The sequence below is a fragment of the Furipterus horrens genome, unplaced genomic scaffold (assembly GCF_987537825.1).
Source record: "Furipterus horrens unplaced genomic scaffold, mFurHor1.1.pri manual_scaffold_1, whole genome shotgun sequence".
Lineage (NCBI taxonomy): Eukaryota > Metazoa > Chordata > Mammalia > Chiroptera > Furipteridae > Furipterus > Furipterus horrens.
Genome location: NW_028327171.1, coordinates 103674995 through 103694677, shown reverse-complemented (window position 1 = coordinate 103694677; position 19683 = coordinate 103674995). Strand labels below are relative to the sequence as shown.

At 39.0% G+C, this 19683-nt stretch overlaps 1 protein-coding gene across 2 annotated transcripts in view; it reads left to right on the top strand.

Moving 5' to 3' along the window:
- CD80 (CD80 molecule) overlaps positions 1 to 19683 on the top strand; it is a 78007-nt gene that overhangs the window by 9691 nt on the left and 48633 nt on the right. For both annotated transcript variants that reach the window (XM_090276934.1, XM_090276942.1), the window contains exon 3: positions 18947 to 19321. In XM_090276934.1, the coding sequence (XP_090133060.1) occupies positions 18947 to 19321 (375 nt within the window). The remainder of the gene's footprint in view (positions 1 to 18946; positions 19322 to 19683) is intronic.

Below are 19683 nucleotides of genomic sequence, written 5' to 3'. Positions count from 1 at the left end.
GGTGATATGTGTGGAAACCCAGACAGTGACTCAGTACTGCAGTGGGAGTGCCCAGAAAGACTTAAAAGGGGGAGCTGAGAAGTGCTGGGCAGGGACCCTGCATGCAGCTGCCCTGCCAGCAAAGGGAAGAGATTGAAAATGCGGTTTGCTCCCACTGAATACAGTACAGCTAGGCAGAGAGATCAGAAAAGTGCACAGAAAGGGGAGTTCTTGGCCCCAGCCCAGCGCAGCTAGCAGGCCGGAGGCTGTGCAGAGTGGAGAGTTTAGGACTGTGTCAGCTGCGAGGGCAGTAGGCTGGGAACTGGATGTGCGAGAGTTGAGCACCTGAGATTATTTACAGCCAGGCAGCGCCCCCTTCCCCATCTGGCAGAGATCAAACCTCTGGGAAGGGAAGGACTCACCCAGCTCCCACCTCCTGCAGTATTGCAAGCAGGACTGCATCAAACATGGAAGCTCTGCAAAACAGGAAGGACAGGCTCAAGAACCCCCTGCAGGGTGCATATCCGCACAAGAAGGACAGAAAGAGAAATGCCTAAAGGACCCATTTTGAACTTCTCTCAGGGAGACAAAAATACGCTGGTTCCTAGTGCCCTATTCCACTGAGGCCAGCAAGGCAGGGAGGTCAGAAATCGGTGCAACAAGGGGGAATCAGGGCCCCGCCCAGCCTCTGCTTGGCTTGCACAAAGAGCTGCCATCAGTGCCAAGCAGGAAAGAGCTGAAACTATACATTATGGAAAATAATCTGGGACAGACCAAGACGGGTGGTGCAGGGGCAGGGGGAACACACCCACAATTTTTCCAGAAGACTGAACAGTGCCTCCCAGGGAAGACCCAGGGGTCCCAATTTACCAATTACAATGGAAGCCCCCTCTAGAGGCAGGTAAAGGTGGTTCATGTGGTGCTCCCAGACGTTGGACAAACCCACCGTGGGAACTTGAGCTGATAAAAAGCTAGAGGCAGATCCAGAAAGAGAAGAAAGAAGGCAAACACCAAACTCTACTAAGATGAATTCCACCTTGTCCTTCTTCAGAATTTGCATTATTTTTTCTTTCTTTCACATAGATTTTTAATATTTCTTCATTTGCTTCTATTGTATTTCAACTAATTCACTATTCTTTGTCTTTTATTTTTATTCTTTTTATTTAGATTTTTGTATTATTTTCTCACATTGTACCCTTCCCTTGTCTTACTCCATTTTGCCTTCTTCCTGCCCTTTCTTATTTTCATTGTAAATTTTATCCACCCCCACCCCCCACGCTACACCTTGTGCCCATTCCTTACTCTTACTCTTTCTCTTCCCTCTATCCCAGCGGTTCTCAACCTGTGGGTCGTGACCCCTTTGGGGGTCGAACAACCCTTTCACAGGGGTTGCCTAAGGCCATCGGAAAACACATATATAATTACATATTGTTTTTGTGATTTATCACTATGCTTTAATTATGTGCAATTTTTAACAATGAAAATACACCGTGCATATCAGATATTTACATTATGATTCATAACAGTAGCAAAATTACAGTTATGAAGTAGCAACGAAAATAATTTTGTGGTTGGGGGTCACCACAACATGAGGAACTGTATTAAAGGGTCACAGCATTAAGAAGGTTAAGAACCATTGCTCTATCCTCTCAAAATCATTCTTCCTTCCTTTAGTCAGCTCACATTCTTTTTCCCTTTTCTATAATATTATTGTTTTCTTTCCATATTTATAAATTGTGGCTTGTTTGGCATGGATAATACAGTTTTTGCTGTACTTCAATTGTATTCCTATTTTTTCACTTTTTTTTAATGTTTTTTATTGATTATATTGTTATAACAGTTCCAATTTTCTCCCCCTTGTTCCCCTCCACCCAGCACCCCCCTCCCCCAGCAATCCCCCCCAAGTCCATACCCCTGGTTCGTAAAAATTAACTATCCCCCCCCCCCAAATATTAGGACCCTTTGTAATCTTGTAAAGGACAATGGGCGAAGGTCTCAAGCTCCTCTAGCTGCTTCAAGCTGGACATGGTCGTCGTCCTACCTACCCTTGGGTCCAGAAAACCCTAATAAGAGTGGGGGTGTGGAGGGGAGGGTGGCCTTCCCACATGGGGAAGGATCGTGCAGACTCCAGGTCAGTTGGCTGTCTCCGGTCAACGGCGTGCTTGGTTTAACAGGCTGGTGTCCTTGTTGTGTTCTGGGGGCAACAGATTTGGCGAAAAGGGTTAAAAGACATCATTCAATCCATAACTACTAGATGACAAAAGGCAGGGATTAATTTTTCAATGTTCCATATTAGGGGGGAAAAAAAAAAAGGCTTCTTTGTAAGAAGGTGTGCTAGGCACATCTCGCCTATCCAAAACCAAGCCATTAGGATAGAAAAGAGAAACCCGTTTTAAAGTGAAGCCCACAGACCACCCCATTCTTCCCCAACCCAGCCATTTAGTTCAGCCAAACCATTGAGTCTCAGGAGGCAGCGCTGCAGAGAGGATTAAGTGAGGCTTATGTGTACAGATAATCACTCAGGTAATGCGATCATAGGCTTATGTCCTTTGAAAACAAAAAACACGTGTTAATTTATGTAACATAACCCGCAAACAAGTCTCTAAATCTGGAGAAAAAACTTTTAAGATGGTTAGTTGCCCTGTTTTATACTCTACTACTGATCATTGTGATTTTCCTTGAATAATAATTTTTCTCCCTAAGATTACCCTCCTTGTCTTTAAAGGGACTACATTAAGTCCATTTTTAATTTATCCTGTTCGTTTGCATAAACATAACAAGAGCAGCAAATGATCACTTATGATCTTTAGTTCTGCTTTGCTGGAACTTACCCAAGGAATATTTGGGGTGACCCTCAGTCTGTTCTTCAGGGCACAGAAGCTGAGCCACATATCTGGCATTCATCCTTGCCTGTACACGCCTGTTTTTTCCAAGTCTTTCTGGTCTTTCCTTGTGCCTTAAGGTCCCTTCTAGCCATCTTTCAGGAAAACAACCTTCGTTCCTTCCCTGGAAAGATTGCTGTGGACCGCACAACCAACCATGGTACCAGGCCTTTTATCTCACGGGCTTTTATTACCTTTGAAAGTCATTCCCAGTTCCTCAGGGCTTTCTGGTAACAATCTGAGCCCAAGTATGTTTCCTTTAGGCTTGACATTCCAGTCAAAGACTTGGTCAAAAAAAAAAAAAGAACCTCTGTTGACAACTGGTCTTATTAGTTCTATGCAAAGGAACTTATGTCATTACTTACTTGTTTAGAATGCCAAACTCAGGAGGGATCAAATAGGGAGAAAAATATACAACGTGAAGGAAAATATTTGTCCTAATATTCACTGAACTGGCATTTCCATTCTTCATATTTTCATTTTTCCCCCACTAAAAATTTTTGTTTGTTTTTCCATTACAATTGTCTCACTTTTTTAGCCCTCTTGTTTCCCTGCACCCTGTCCCTCCCCTCCCCCACATTTAGTCCCCACTCAGTTGCACCTGTCTGTGGGTCATTCATATATATATATATATATTTTAACTTGACCCATCCCCTTACACCTTTCTTTTCCTCCCCCCCGCCCCCCTTGTTACTGTTAGTCTACTTCTTGTTTACATACCTCTGGTTCAATTTTGCTCATTTGTTTGTGTTGTTCATTAGTTTCCTGTAATAGGTGACAGCATAAGGTATTTTTCTTTTGTTGCCTGGCTTATTTCACTAAGCATAATTTTCTCTAGTTCCATCCATGTTGTTGCAAATGGTAGAAGTTCCTTCTTTCTTTCTGCTACATAGAATTCCATTGTGTAAATGTACCACAGTTTTTTGATCCACTCATCTACAGTTGGGCATTTAGGTTGTTTCCAGCACTTGGCTATTGTAAATAGTGCTGCTATGAACATTGGAGTGCATAGGTTCTTTTGAATTGGTGTTTCGGGATTTTTTGGATATAATCCTAGCAATGGAATTGCTGGTTCAAAAGGCAGTTCCATTTTTAGTTTTTTAAGGAAATTCCAAACTGTTTTCCACAGTGGCTGCACCAATCTGCATTCCCACCAGCAATGCACCAGGGTTCCCGTTTCTCCGCATCCTCTCCAGCACAAGTTGTTTGTTGATTTGTTGATGATTGCCATTTTGACTGGTGTGAGGTGGTATCTCATTGTGGTTTTAATTTGCATCTCTCTGATGGCTAGTGATGTTGAGCATACTTTCATATGTCTATGGGCCCTCTGTATGTCTTCTTTGGAGAAGTGTTTGTTCAGGTCCTTTGTCCATTTTTTAATTGGGTTGTCTGTCTTCTTGGTGTTGAGTCGTATGAGTTCTTTATATATTTTGGAGATCAATCCCTTGTCTGAGATGTCATTGGCGAATATATTTTCCCATATGGTTGGTTTCCTTTGCATCTTGCTGATGTTTTCTTTAGCTGAGCAGAAACTTTTTAGTTTGATGTAGTCCCATTTGTTTATTCTTTCCTTTATTTCCCTTGCCTTAGGAGATGTATCAGTGAAAATGTTGCTACGTGGGATATCTGAAATTTTCCTGCCTAAGTTTTCCTCTAGGACTTTTATGGTGTCACGGCTTACATTTAAGTCTTTGATCCATTTTGAGTTTATTCTGGTGTATGGTGTGAGCTGGTGGTCTAGTTTCATTTTTTTGCATGTCCCTGTCCAGTTCTCCCAACACCATTTGTTGAAGAGGCTCTTTTCACTCCATTTGATGTTCTTTCCCCCTTTGTCAAATATTAGTTGACCATATGAACCTGGGCTTATTTCTGGGCTCTCTATTCTGTTCCATTGATCTATATGTCTGTTTTTATGCCAGTACCAGACTGTTTTGATTACCGTGGCCTTGTAGTATAGTTTGATATCGGGTATTGTGATTCCTCCTACTGTGTTCTGCCTCAAAATTGCTGTGGCTATTCGGGCTCTTTTTTGGTTCCATAAAAATTTTTGAAGTATTTGTTCTAGGTCTGTGAAATATGTTGCTGGTATTTTAATAGGGATTGCATTGAATCTATAAATTGCTTTGGGTAGTATGGACATTTTAATGATGTTGATTCTTCCCATCCATGAGCGTGGTATACGCTTCCATTTATTTGTATCTTCTTTCATTTCTTTCTTCAGTGTTATGTAGTTTTCTGTGCACAGGTCTTTTACCTCTTTGGTTAAGTTTATTCCTAGGTATTTTATTTTTCTTGTTGCTATGGTAAATGGGATTTTTCTTTCAGTTTCTATCTCTGAGTTTTTATTGTTGGTGTATAAAAATGCCTTCGATTTCTTAATATTGACTTTGTATCCTGCTATTTTGCCGAATTCACTTATTAGATTGAGTAGTTTTTTTGTGGAGTCTAAAGGATTTTCTATGTACACTATCATGTCATCTGCAAATAATGACAGTTTTACTTCCTCTTTTCCAATTTGGATGCCTTTTATTTCTCTTTCTTGTCTGATTGCTGTGGCTAGAACTTCCAAGACTATGTTGAATAGGAGTGGAGAGAGCGGACATCCTTGTCTTGTTCCTGATCTCAGGGGGAATGCTCTCAGTTTTTGCCCATTGAGTATGATGTTGGCTTCAGGTTTCTCATATATGGCCTTTATTATGTTGAGGTATGCTCCCTCTATTTCCATTTTGCTGAGAGTTTTTATCATAAATGGGTGTTGTACTTTATCAAATGCTTTTTCCGCATCTATTGATATGATCATGTGGTTTTTGTCTTTCATTTTGTTTATGTGGTGTATCACGTTTATTGATTTGCGAATATTAAACCATCCTTGCATCCCTGGGATGAATCCTACTTGATCGTGGTGTATGATCTTTCTAATGTGTTGCTGGATCCGGTTTGCCAATATTTTATTGAGGATTTTAGCATCTATGTTCATCAGCGATATTGGTCTGTAGTTTTCTTTCTTTGTTGTGTCTTGACCTGGTTTTGGAATTAGGGTTATACTGGCTTCATAGAACGAGTTTGGGAGTCTTCCCTCTTCTTGTATCTTTTGGAATAGTCTGAGGAGGATAGGAGTTAGTTCTTTCCTAAATGTTTTGTAGAATTCACTTGTGAAGCCATCTGGTCCTGGGCTTTTTTGTGCTAGGAGTTTTTTGATTACTGCTTCAATTTCGCTAGCTGTTATTGGTTTATTCAGACTTTCTGCTTCTTCTTGATTCAGTTTGGGCAGACTATAGTTTTCCAGGAATCTGTCCATTTCCTCTAGGTTGTCAAATTTCTTGCCATACAGTTGTTCGTAATAATTTCTTATAATTCTTTGTATTTCTGTGGTATCAGTTGTGATTTCTCCTCTTTCATTTCTGATTTTATTTATTTGGGTTCTCTCTCTTTTTTTCTTGATGAGCCTGGCTAAAGGCTTGTCAATTTTGTTTATCTTTTCAAAGAACCAGCTCCTACTTTTGTTGATCTTTTGAATTGTTACTTTAGACTCTATGTCATTTAATTCTGCTCTGATCTTGATGATTTCCTTCCTTCTACTTGATCTGGGTTTTGCTTGTTGTTCTTCCTCTAGTTCTTGTAGCTGTAGGGTTAAATTTTTTATTAGAGATTCTTCTAGCTTTTTTAGGTAGGCTTGTATTGCTATGAACTTTCCTCTTAAGACTACTTTCGCTGTATCCCATAGGTTTTGGGTTGTTGTGTGTTCATTATCATTGGTTTCCAGGAACTTTTTGATTTCTTCCTTGATGTCATTGTTAACCCATTCATTATTTAATAGCATGTTATTCATTCTCCATGAGTTTGAATGTTTTTGAGTTTTTTCCTTGAGGTTGATTTCCAATTTTAAGGCATTGTGATCTGAGAAGATGCTTGATATAATTTCAATTTTCTTGAATTTGTTAAGGCTTGTTTTGTGTCCTACCATGTGGTCTATCTTTGAAAATGTTCCATGTGCACTTGAGAAGTATGTATATTTTGCTTCTTTGGGGTGAAAACTTCTATATATATCGACTAAGTCCATTTGATCTAGGGTGTTGTTCAGTGCCTCCATATCTTTGGTGTTTCTTTGCTTCGAAGATCTGTCCATTGTTGACAATGGGGTGTTAAAGTCCCCTACTATGAGTATGTTGTTGTCTATATCTTTCTTGGAGTCTTTCAAAAGTTTCCTTACATATTTGGGTGCTCCTAAGTTTGGTGCATATATATTTATAAGGGTTATATCTTCTTGATGGATTTTTCCCTTAAGTATTATGAAATGCCCTTCTTTGTCTCTTTTTATGGACTTTGCTGTGAAATCTGTTTTGTCTGATATAAGTATTGCTACCCCGGCTTTTTTTTCATGTCCATTTGCTTGGAATACATTTTTCCATCCCTTTACTTTCAGTCTGTGTAGATCTTTTGTTCTAAGGTGGGTCTCTTGTAGACAGCATATATGTGGGTCATTCTTTCTAATCCATTCAGCTACCCTATGTCTTTTAATTGGAGCGTTTAATCCATTTACGTTTAAGGTTATTACTGATAAGTACTTATTCATTGTCATTTTCCCCCTTTGTACTCGTGTTCTTCTCTGTTTCTCTCTGTTTCTTTATCTTCTTAGAGCAGACCCTTTAGCATCTCTTGCATTGCTGGTTTGGTGGAGATGTATTCTTTTAGTCTTCCTTTGTCTGAGAAACTCCTTATTTCGCCTTCCATTTTGAATGAGAGCCTTGCTGGGTAGAGTATTCTTGGTTGTAGGCCTTTGTTTTTCATTGCTTGGAGTATTTTTTGCCATTCCCTTCTGGCTTGTAGTGTTTCTGCTGAGAAATCTGAGGATAGCCTTATTGGAGCTCCCTTGTATGTTATTAGTTGTTTCCCTCTTGCTGCTTTTAGGATTCTCTCTTTGTCTTTGGATGTTGCCATTTTAATTATGATGTGTCTTGAGGTGGGCCTGTTGGGGTTCATCTTCATTGGGACCCTCTGTGCCTCCTGGATTTGCGTGACTCTTTCTCTCCTCATGTGAGGGAAGTTTTCTGTCATTAGTTTTTCAAAGAGGTTTTCTATCCCTTGCTCTTCTTCTTCTCCTTCTGGAATTCCAATGATACGGATATTGTTACATTTCATGTTGTCCTGCAGCTGTCTTAGAACCTCTTCAGTCTTGTTCAGTCTTTTTTCATTTCGTTGCATTGTCTGGGAGTTTTTGTGTACGTTGTCCTCCAGCTCGCTGATCCGATCTTCTGCTTCCTCTAGCCTGCTTTTAATTCCTTCTACTGTGTTCTTCAATTCAGAGATTGTATTCTTCATTTCCTCCTGGCTCTTATTGATAGCTTCCATGTCCTTTTTGATGCTGGTATAATTCTCAGTAAGTTCCTTATAGTTCTTCTGGAGTTCACTGTCGTTTTTCTGGAGTTCTTTGTAGTTTCCGCTGAGCTCATTTAGCTTCTCCATAATCCATGTTTTAAATTCTGTATCTGATATTTTGCTCCCCTCTATTTCATTTAGCACTCTTTCTGGGGATTCTACCTTTCCTTTTGATGGGGGGTTGTTTCTCTGTCTCCCCATTTTTGTGATTCCTTTTGTTTGTTGGTGCTTCTTAGAATGATCAGTTCTTCCTGGATCTGCCTCTGGTAGCGTCAGATCATGTACCAGACTGGCCCTAGGTAGCCTGTTGGAGACTTCCAGGGATCTACTGCCTTTGTCTCTCTTCTTTAGTTGTTACTATACTCAATCTGTGATCAGCTGTCAGGCTTAAGGACCGTGGGTGTGGCAACTTAATTCCTGTAGGCAGGGCTTTTATTTCCCCTTAGTATGACACCACTTGGAGGGGGATGGTCTGTCTGCTGTACTGGGGCTGAGTCAGCACTGGCTGGTCCTGGGAGGGGGTTAGTGTAGCTTCCACTTACTCCTCCGCCCTCCTGGATCTCCGTCTGTGTTGTCCTTGATGATATTTCTTTAATCTGTCTGGTTGTATTTCAGCTACTTTTTGGTGGATCTTTTTCTCTGGTTAGTTGATTGAGAGTCACTCTGCCCACCTTGTCTTGAGATCTTTTGTGAAGGTGTCAGTCATTCCTCCCCGAGTTTGTTCCTCCTGGATTGTCTCCTTAACAGGAGCGAGCTGAGAACACTGTTCCTACTCCGCGGCCATCTTGGTCCCCCGGACAAATACCTTCACTTTTTTTTTTTAAATTTCAGATCTCACAGGTTACTCTCCCCCTATCTTACTCCATTTTGCCTTCTTCCTGCATTAGCTTATTTGAGTTTGGAGTTTTATTTTTTCCTTTTCTTAGCTTGATTCTAGCTGTTCTCTTATTATTTACCCTCCCTCTATCCTCTCAAAATCATTTTTCTTTACTGTTGACATCTCATATTCTCTTTTCTCTTTCGTATAATTCTCTTATTCTCTTTTCACCTTTATTAATCTTTGCTCAGCTGTTGTTGTAATTGACCCTTTGTGGTTTTTCTGCAATTTTGTTCCTGTTGGCTCACTAGTTTTTAAATTTTATTTTAAATTCTATATTATACTATTCCCTTTTCTTACTCCATTTTGCCATCATCCTTTCCTGTTTTGCTTATGTTTTAAATTTTGTTTTCTCCCTTTATTTGCCTTGTTTCTATTTCCTACTCTTATTATTTCTCCTCCCTCTTCTCTCTCAAAATAATTTTTCTCTCCTTTAGTGATCTCATATTCCCTTTTTCTTATCTTAAAATATTCTTGTTCTCTTTCCAACTTTATTAATCTTTGCTCAATTGCTGTTGATATTGGTGATGTGGTAGGAGGGCATTTTTGCTGGCATGGGTTTGGTTTTCTGAGTAGTATTGCTTTGTAAACCAGCACCTGTACAACAGCATATAAGACATGGTGGAGATTGTGACTCCCAAGCAGCCAGCTGCAGGGGTGAACCCACCAATGAATGAGCCACTAATAATCAAAGCCCAAGTACATCAAGAGAGCCCACATAAACTGAATAAAGGGCAGCCCTTGAGCATTCATACTGTGAGGAATGCACTCAACCCATCCAAAACTCAAGAAATGAACTTGGAGACAAAAAGTACAGCGAAAGTGAGGCTTTAATGGTGGTCTTGCAAGACTGGGTGTCTGGCATGCAGGCATTCCCCATGGAGACACAACGGGGTTTTTATTCCCGAGCATGTAGGTCCCTTCCCCAGTTCCTCATTGACTGAGTACTATGGGAAGTACAATCTTTCCAATCGTGTCTAAAAATGATTGGCTATTCCCTCCTCCCTTTGTTCTCAAAGGCATTAGCAGCAAGTCGTGGAAGTCCCCAGCCCCTGACACGTTCTCTCTCATGTATACTCTTCCCTCTTTGTACTCCGGTTTCCTCAGACACCCTCTAACTGACATTTTGCAGTTTGGCATACCTGCTACACTGTTTATGCAAGGTGACCACCAGTTGTTTTCCATTAACTGTGCTATCTTGAAAATGGACCATTAATATCGCTATTCCTTACAATATCAGAAGATCAAAGAGACTGTTCCACTGAGTCCCACAGAACTCCTACCATACAGTCCACCCCATGAAGACAGGCAGACAAAACAGAGCAATCTGAGGTGCAGAAACAAACAAAAAGAATTACTAAATTGGGGAGACAAAGGAATAACCCCCAATTGAAAGGAAAGGAGGCATTCCCACAAAAAGAGCTAAATGAAATTGAGGCAAACAATCTATCAGTTACAGAATTCAAAATAATAGTTATAAGGATGCTCAAGAAACTCAGTGAGAACTACAAGGAATTTTAAGGGAGCTACAAGGAACTTAATGGGTACTACAGCAGCATGAAAGATGACATAGAAACTATGAGTAAGAAACAGGAAGAAAGGAAGAATGAAATATCTGAAATGAAAAATACACTAGAAGAAATTAAAACCAGGCTAGATGAAGCAGAGGACTGAGTTAGTGAGCTGGAAGATAGGTAGAAGGAAATAGAGCAATAAAATGAAAAAAGACTCAAAAAGAATGAGGGTAGTTTAAGGGCGCTTCAGGACAACATGAAATGTAACATCATTAGTATCATAGGAATATCAGGAAGAGAAGAAAAGGAGCAAGGGATAGAAAACCTGCTTGGAAAAATAATGATAGAAAATTTCCCTAACTTGGTGAAGGAAAAAGTCATACAAGTTCAGGAAGCACAGAGGGTCCCAATCAAGATGAAACCAAAGAGGCCCACCCCAAGACACATCATAATTAAAATGGCTAAATTTAAATAAAATGAGAGAATCTTAAAGGCAGCAAGGAGAAACAGCTAGTAATATACAAGGGAGCTTCGATAAGGCTATCAGCTGATTTTTCAATGGAAACACTACAAGCTAAGAGGGATTGGGATGAAATAGTCCAGATAATGAAAGGCAAGGACCTACAACCAAGACTACTCTATCCAGCAAGGCTCTCATTTAAGATGGAAGGCAAAATAAAGAACTTCCCAGACAAAAGAAGACTAAAAGTGTGTATCCCCACCAAACCAGCACTGCAGGAGATTCTAAAGGAATTAGTATAAAAAAAAGGAGAAGAAAGAAAGAGAGAGAGATAGAGGTACAGAAAAAAAATGACAATGAATAAGTACCTTCAATAATAACCTTAAATGTAAATGGATTAAATGCTCAAATCAAAAGACATAGGGTAGCTGAATGGATAAGAAAACACTATCCACAAATATGCTGTCTACAAGAGACCCACCTCAGAACAAAAGGTCTACAAAGGTTGAAAGTAAAGGGATGGAAACAAATATTACAAGCAAATGGCCACAAAAAGTAAGCTGGGGTAGCAATACTTATATCGAACAAAATAGACTTCAAAACAAAGGCTGTAAAAGGGACAAAGATCACTACATAGTAGTTAAGGGAGTCGTCCAACAAGTGGTTATAACCCTTGTAAACATATATGCACCCAAAAAAGGAGCACCTAAATATATAAAGAAAAACTTGGAGGACTTCAAGAAAGATATTGGCAAAACACAGTCATTGTAGAGGATTTTAACACCCCACTGTCAACAATGGATAGATCTTTCAAACAAAGCATCAACAAGGATATTGTGGCACTGAATGACACTCTTGATCATATAAGCTTAATTAGTATATACAGAATCTTTTACCCCAAAGAAGCAAAATATACATTCTTTTCAAATGCACATAGAACATGTACAAAGATAGACCACATTTTAGGACACAAAACAAGCCTCAACAAATTCAAGAAAATTGAAGTCATATCAAGCATCTTCTTGAATCACAATGGCTTGAAACTAGAAACCAACTTCAAGGAAAAAAAGTCAAAAACATTCAGATACATAGATACTGAATAACACATTATTAAATAATGAGTGCATTAACAAAGAGATCAAGGAAGAAATAAAAAACTATGGAGAAGCAAATGAAAATGAACACACAACAACCCAAAACCTTTGGAACGTGGCAAAGACAATAATGAGTGGGAAGTTCATAGCAATTCAGGCCTATCTAAAGAAGGGAGAAAAATCTCAAATAAACAACCTCATCCTGCATCTACAAGGACTAGAGGCACAACAACAAACAAAGCCCAGAGCAAGTAGAAGGAAGGAAATAATCAAGAGCAGAGCAGAACTGGGTGACTTAGAAACTAAAAGAACAATTCAAAGAATCAATAAATTCAGGAGTTAGTTCTTTGAAAAGATAAGCAATATTGGCAAACCTTTAACCAGACTCATCAAGAAAAAAAGAGAGAGGACCCAAATAATAAGATCAGAAATGAAAGAGGAGAAGTTACAACCAATACCACAGAAATACAAAGGATTGTAAAAAATTACTATGATCAACTATATGCCAAGAAATTGAACAACCTGGGTGAAATGTACAAATTTCTCGAAACATACTATCTTCCAAAACTGAATCAAGAAGAAGCAGAAAGCCTGAATAGACTGATAACAACTAGTGAAATTGAAGCAGTAATAAAAACAAACAAACAAACAAAAAAAGCTCCCAGCACACAAAAGCCCTGGACCAGATGGCTTCACAAGTGAATTTTAACAAACATTTATGGAAGAGCTAACTCCTATCCTTCTCAAACTAGTCCAAAAAAATCTGAGAAGAGGGAAGACTCCCAACTCTTTTTACAAGGCCAGTATCATCCTAATTCCAAAACCAGGTAAAGACACAAGAAAAAAAATAAAATTACAGGTCAATATCTGTGATGAATATAGATGCTAAAATCCTCAACAAAATAGTGGAAATCCAGATTCAGTGATACATTAAAAAGACTATACATCATGATCAAATGGGATTCATCTCAGGGATTCAAGGATGGTACAATGTTTGCAAATAAATAAATGTAATATACCGCGTGAACTAAATGAAGGACAAAAATCACATGACCGCATGAATAGATGCTGAAAAAGCATTTGGTAAAACCCAGCATTCATTTATCATAAAAACATTCAGCAAAGTGGGAATAGAGGGAGCATACCTTGACATAATAAAGGCCATATACGAGAAACATACAGTCGACATTATACTCAATGGGCAAAAACTAAAAGTTTACCCCTTAAGATCAGGAATAAGACAAGGGTGTCTGCTTTGACCACTCTTACTCAACATAGTACTGGAAGTTCTTGCCACAGTGATCAGACAAGAAAAAGAATTAAAAGGTATCCAAATTGGAAAGGAGGAAATAAAACTGTAGTTATTTGCAGATGACATGATATTGTACATAGAAAACCCTATAGGCTCCACCAAAAACTACTCAATCTAACAGGTGAATTTGGCAAAATAGCAGGTTACAAAGTCAATATTCAGAAGTTGATGGCATTTTTGTACACAAACAAGAAAATATCAGAAAGAGAAACTAGGAAAAAATCCCTTGTACTATGGCAACAAGAACAATAAAGCACCTAGGAATAAATTTAACCAAGGAGGTAAAAGACCTGTACTCAGAAAACTATAGAACATTGAAGAAATAAACTGAGGAAGATACAAATAAATGGAAACCTGTACTGTGTTCATGGATTGGAAGAATTAACATAATTTAAATGTCCATACTACCTATAGAGTCAATGCAATTTCTATTAAAATAGCAATGGCATATTTCATTGATCTAGAACAAATATTTCAAGAATTTATATGGAACCAAAAACAACCATGAATTGCCTCAGCAATCTTCAGAAAGAAGAACAACATAGGAGGGATCACAATAACTGATATCAAACTATACTACAAGGCCACTGTAGTCAGAACAGTCTGGTACTGGCACAGAAACAGACATATAGGTTAATGGAACAGAATAGAGAACCTAGAAATAAACCCATGTCTCTTAGTCAATTAATATTTGACAAAGTGGGCATGAGCTTACAGTGGGGTTAAAATAGTCTCTTCAATAAATGGTGTTGAGAGAACTGGACAGGGACATGCTAAAAATTGAAACTAAAATACCAACTTACACTGTACACCAGGATCAACTAAAAATGAATAAAAAACTTAAATATAAGTTGTGACACCATAAAAGTCCTAATGGAAAACATAGGCAGTAAAATTTCAGATATCCCATGTAGCAATATTTTTGCCTCTAGGGCAAGGGAAATAAAGAATAAAGAAATGAAATGACATCAAATTAAAAAGCTTCTGCACAGCTAAAGAAACCATCATCAAAATGAAAAGGGAACCAATCATATGGGAGAACATGTTGCCAATGTTACATATGACAAGGGTTTGATCTCCAAAATATGTAAAGAACTCATATGACTCAACACCAGGAAGACAAACAATCCAATAAAAAATGGGCAAAGGACATGAATAGGAGGACATACAGATGGCCTGTAGGCATATGAAAAGATGCCCAACATCACTAGCCATCAGAGAGATGCAAGTTAAAACCACAATGAAATATTACCTCACAGCTGTCAGAATGGCCATCATTAATAAATCACAAACAAGTGCTGGTGATCATGTGGAGAAAAGGTAACCCTAGTGCACTGTCAGTAGGAATGCAGACTGGTGCAGCCACTATGGAAAAGAGTATGGAATTTCCTCAAAAAACTAAAAATGGAACTGCCTTTTGACCCAATGTTCCCACTGCTGGGAATATATCCTAAGAATCCTCAAACACCAATTCAAAAGAACCTATGCACCCCTATGTTTATAGCAGTGATACTTACAATAGGGAAGTGCTGGAAACAGCCTAAGTGCCCATCAGTAGATGAGTGGATCAAAAATTGGGGTATGTTTACACAATGGAATACTGTGCAGCAGAAAAAAGAAGGAACTCCTACCTTTTGTGACAGCATGGATGGAACTGGAGAATATTATATTAAGTGAAATAAGCCAGGCAGTGAAAGACAAATACAATATGATCTCACCTATAAGAAGAATCGAATGAACAAAATAAACTAACAAATAAAATAGAACCAGAGACATGGAAACATGGAACAGACTGACAGTGACCAGAGGGGACAGAGGAGGGTGATAATGGTGGAAAGAAAGGGAAGGAACTAGTCAAAGAAAATGTACAAATGACCCATGGACATGGACAACAGGGTGGGAATTGACTGTGGAGCAGGGATGGGCTGGGCAGGGGAGGGCAGAGGGGGAAAATTGGAACAACTGTAATAAAATAACAATAAAAAATGATATAAAAAAATAAAAGAACGAGACAGAAATTCCAAAGCTGAAGAACTCAATAAATGAGATGAGGAATGCATTAGAAAGCACTGGATATATAGCAGACCTGATGGAAGAGAGAATTAGTGAGCTTGAAAATAGAAACTTAAAAATGACCCAGGAAGAAGAGAGAGAACTAAGGGCTACCATATGATCCAGTAATCCCTCTTCTGGGTATCTACCCTAAAATTTTTAAAACACTTTTTGTCTAAAGATATATGTACCCCCATGTTCATTATCACATTATTTACAGTAGCCAAGACATGCAAACAACCTAAGGGTCCTCAACAGATTAGATAAAGAAGATGTGTAACAAATATACAATGAAATATCGCTCAGCCATAAAAGATGAGATATTGCTATTTGTGATAATATGGATGAGTCTGAGATTATTATGGTAAGAAAAATAAGTCAGACAAAAAAGGACAAGAAATATATTATTTCATTCATATAAAACAAAAGCAACAAATGAACAATGAACAAACAAACAAAACTCATAGATACAATATAGACAACCAAGGGGAATGGGGTTGGGGGAGGGCGAAGAGGGTAAAGATGATCAAATATATGGTGACAGAAGGAGCACACACTAGAGTATACAGATGTCATATTGTAAAGTTGTACACCTGACATTTATATAATGTTATTAACCAATGTTACCTCAATACGTTTAATTTTTAAAAATTAGCTCACTTTCAGTTAAGATTTTTCTTTTTGCAACATGTCAAAATCAGTTAGAAATCCCGGGTTCTTTTTGGGTGGGAACAAACAGATCATAGGGAAAGATCCTACTATTTAGAATCCTAGATAAGTGAGCTGCTTTCTGTCATGGTATCTGTCTGACCCATAGTAAGTACATAGCAAATCATATGGTTCTGATACAACCCCTGAGTGAGATGAAAGGGATCGGAGGGTATGAGTTGTAATGAAAGGCAAGGAAGAGAAGAGAAAAAAGAAACTCTCAAAAAAGACCTGCTATGTAGTAGGGACTTTTTAAATTTATGTCATTTAATTTAATTTTGCAATGATCCTGAAAGGCAGGTATCTTACCCTTCTTACAGATGAGGAAACTAATCGGCAAGTGGCTGAGTTAGGACTAAAACCCAAGCCAGTGTGCCCTGCGGAGTGTGGCTTGGTTGAAGCCTTGTGCAGCACCTGAAGGGTTGCAAGTTCAGTTCCTGGTTGGGGCACATATTTAGGTTGTGTGTTCAATCCATGGTCCAGGTGCCTACAATCCCTGCTCCAGGCACATAGGGGAAGGCAACCAATGAATGCGTCTCCCTCACATTGAATAAGAACCTCTCTCTCCCTGCCTCTCTAAAAAAGTAATGAAAAAAATGTCCTTGGGTGAGGAATAAGAAAAACAAGTCAATGGGAATCCATAGTCTGTGTTCCTTCTTAAAGAGAGTTCAGGTTATTTAGTTATTATAATGCTCCCCTCAAGTATATCTTTCCATTTTTTCACCCTTTTCAGTTATATTCCCTAAATCTGGGGCTGGCAGTGTTCAGCACAATTGCCAAAAGGAGCACCTTAGATCATTATGAGTTACCTCACACTGCTATGAAAATACCTGGCATCACATAAACTCTCTTCTTAAATGCTGTGCCATATCCAGTCCAATGGAAGCCTGGAGAAGGCCTGATGAGATAAAGAGGTGCTTGTGCCCCCCAATCCTGCTGTCCAAAAAGAGTGAGGGCCTGGAAATGAAATTCCTAGGCATGGGCCAACCCCAGGGGCTTTGATGGGTCTGGGTAATACTGGGTGGGGAAGACACAGCATGGGGGGAGGGCAATTGTGAAAGAGCTTGGGGCTTGGAGGGACTCTGTGCAGCATAGGAAAAGTGACCATGCCTTCTGAATGAAAAAAAATCAGAAAATATAGTCTGAGAAGGGATCTTGGTGTTACTGACGAGTACTCAGGAACTACGGAAGAGATGGAGTTTGGATGCTGAAATATTTGTATTTCTGAAATATACTGATGGGAAAATGGGCAGAATGTTTTAAATGGGGACTCTCTAGCAAAACTAGATGGTAGGGCAACTGTTGTGTGGATTGCAGATGGCCAAGAGAGATAAAGACAGGATATAGGTCCTTCTTAGGGTACCTGAAGAAGTCCAGCACGGTCCAGAAATGTTAACAAGGCCTTGTCTGGTGCGGAGGTGAGGAATCATTTCAGTCTGAAGTCACATGGTCAGTCTGGGCCCGAAAAGAAAAGGACTCTGTGTCTCAAAGCAAAAGCACTCAGGGGTGGGGTTCAGCTGGGGTCCCAGCAGTGTTGGCATATCCTAGATCTGGGACCTAAAACTGAGGAAACTAGTAAATAAGGAGAATCTGGCCTGGAATTTTTTTGGCAAGAAAATGTAAAACTGAGGCAGTTTTCTTTCCAGGGCCTAGTTTCTTCATCTGGAAAATAAGGCCATCTATAAAAATGATTGTGAAAATCCCCTCAGGATCTCACATTTCTTAACTATGACTTCCATATTCCTGTGGGGCTGAGTACATGTCTAACCTGTGGTGGAAGTTCACATGCTAGGTTTTCTAAAGTCCTTCTTCTTATGGGACCTTCTTCCTCACTGTCTATGGAGAGATAAATGGATAAAGAAAATGTGGTGTATATATATATATATATATATATATATATATATATATATATATATATATACAATAGAATATTATTCATTATCATCATTATCTTATTATCCTTCCTTAAATAGCAAGAAAATTCTGGCACATGCTAAAACATGGATGAAACCTGAGGATATTATGCTAAGTAAAATAAGCCAGCCATAAAAAGACGTGGTATCTATGATTCCACTTGTATGTGGTATCTAAAGTAGTCAAAGTCATAAAAACCTAAAGTTGAGTGGTGGTTCCCAGGGATGAGGGAGAGGGAGAAAGGGGCACTATTTAATATGTACAGAGTTCCAGATTTGCAAGATGAAGAAGTTCTGGAGATCTGTTTCATTACAATGTAAATATACTTAACACTACTGAACTGTACACTTAAAAATAGTTAAGATGGTAAATTTTACGTAATTTTTAATGTTTTCTAAATATTTTATTTATTTATTTTAAGAGAGATGGGAAGGAAGGGAGAAAGAGAGGGAGAGAAACATAGATGTGTGAAAGAAAGATACATTGACTGTTTCCCTCTCACATGCCCCCATCTGGGGACCTGGCCCACAACCCAGACATGTGCCCAAAAGTGACACTTTGGTTCACAGGTGGGCGATCAATCCACTGAGCCATACCAGCCAGAGTTATGTCATTTTTAACCCCAATAATAAATCAAAACCAAACTGAATTCTTTGTTTATGCTTAGTCACTAGATACAACTCTGTGAGTTCTGTTACTGCCAACTGTGAATTCCTGCTTGTGCAGTAATATATGTTTAATAAATATATAAAATCTTGTTCTGTTTGCCCCTCCTTAGGTATCAGCCAGGTGACCAAGAAAGTGAAAGACATAGCAGTACTATCCTGTGATTATGACATTTCTGCTGATGAACTGACAAAAGTTCGTATCTACTGGCAAAAAAGTGATGACAACATTTCTGCTGATGGACTGAGAAGAGTTCCTATCTACTGGCAAAAAAATAGTGAAGTGGTGCTGACTGTCGTATCTGGAGAAGTGAAGGTGTGGCCCAAGTACAAGAACCGCACCTATATTTACCCCACCAATAACGCTTCCGTTGTCATCTTGGCTCTGCGCCCATCGGACAATGGCACCTACACATGCGTCATTCAGAAACTGAAAGAAGGGGGTTACGAACGGGTACACTTGACTTCAGTGACATTACTGGTCAGAGGTCAGTGGAATTTTCTGATTTACTCTAAGTCTGCAGACTCTTGATGCCCTTCCAGATACACTCTATTGAATTAGGTGAAACATTTCCCAAAGAGGGACGACATATGTCATTTTATTTCTTAGGGCTAAATGAATCTCTAGTTTTACAACAAACTTTAACTGATTTCTCACGATGTCCTGGACATATCTTCTAGTGTGCATTTCTTGCATTTTGACAATCCAAGTTCATGACAATCATTCTGGAACACTCTAATGACCTGAATCATTAGAGGACATGTTTGAATGGGTGGAGCTCTACTATTAACCACCCATGATCCAGTAATGTATTCTTGTGAAGACATGTTGAAAGGTATAAGAACAATG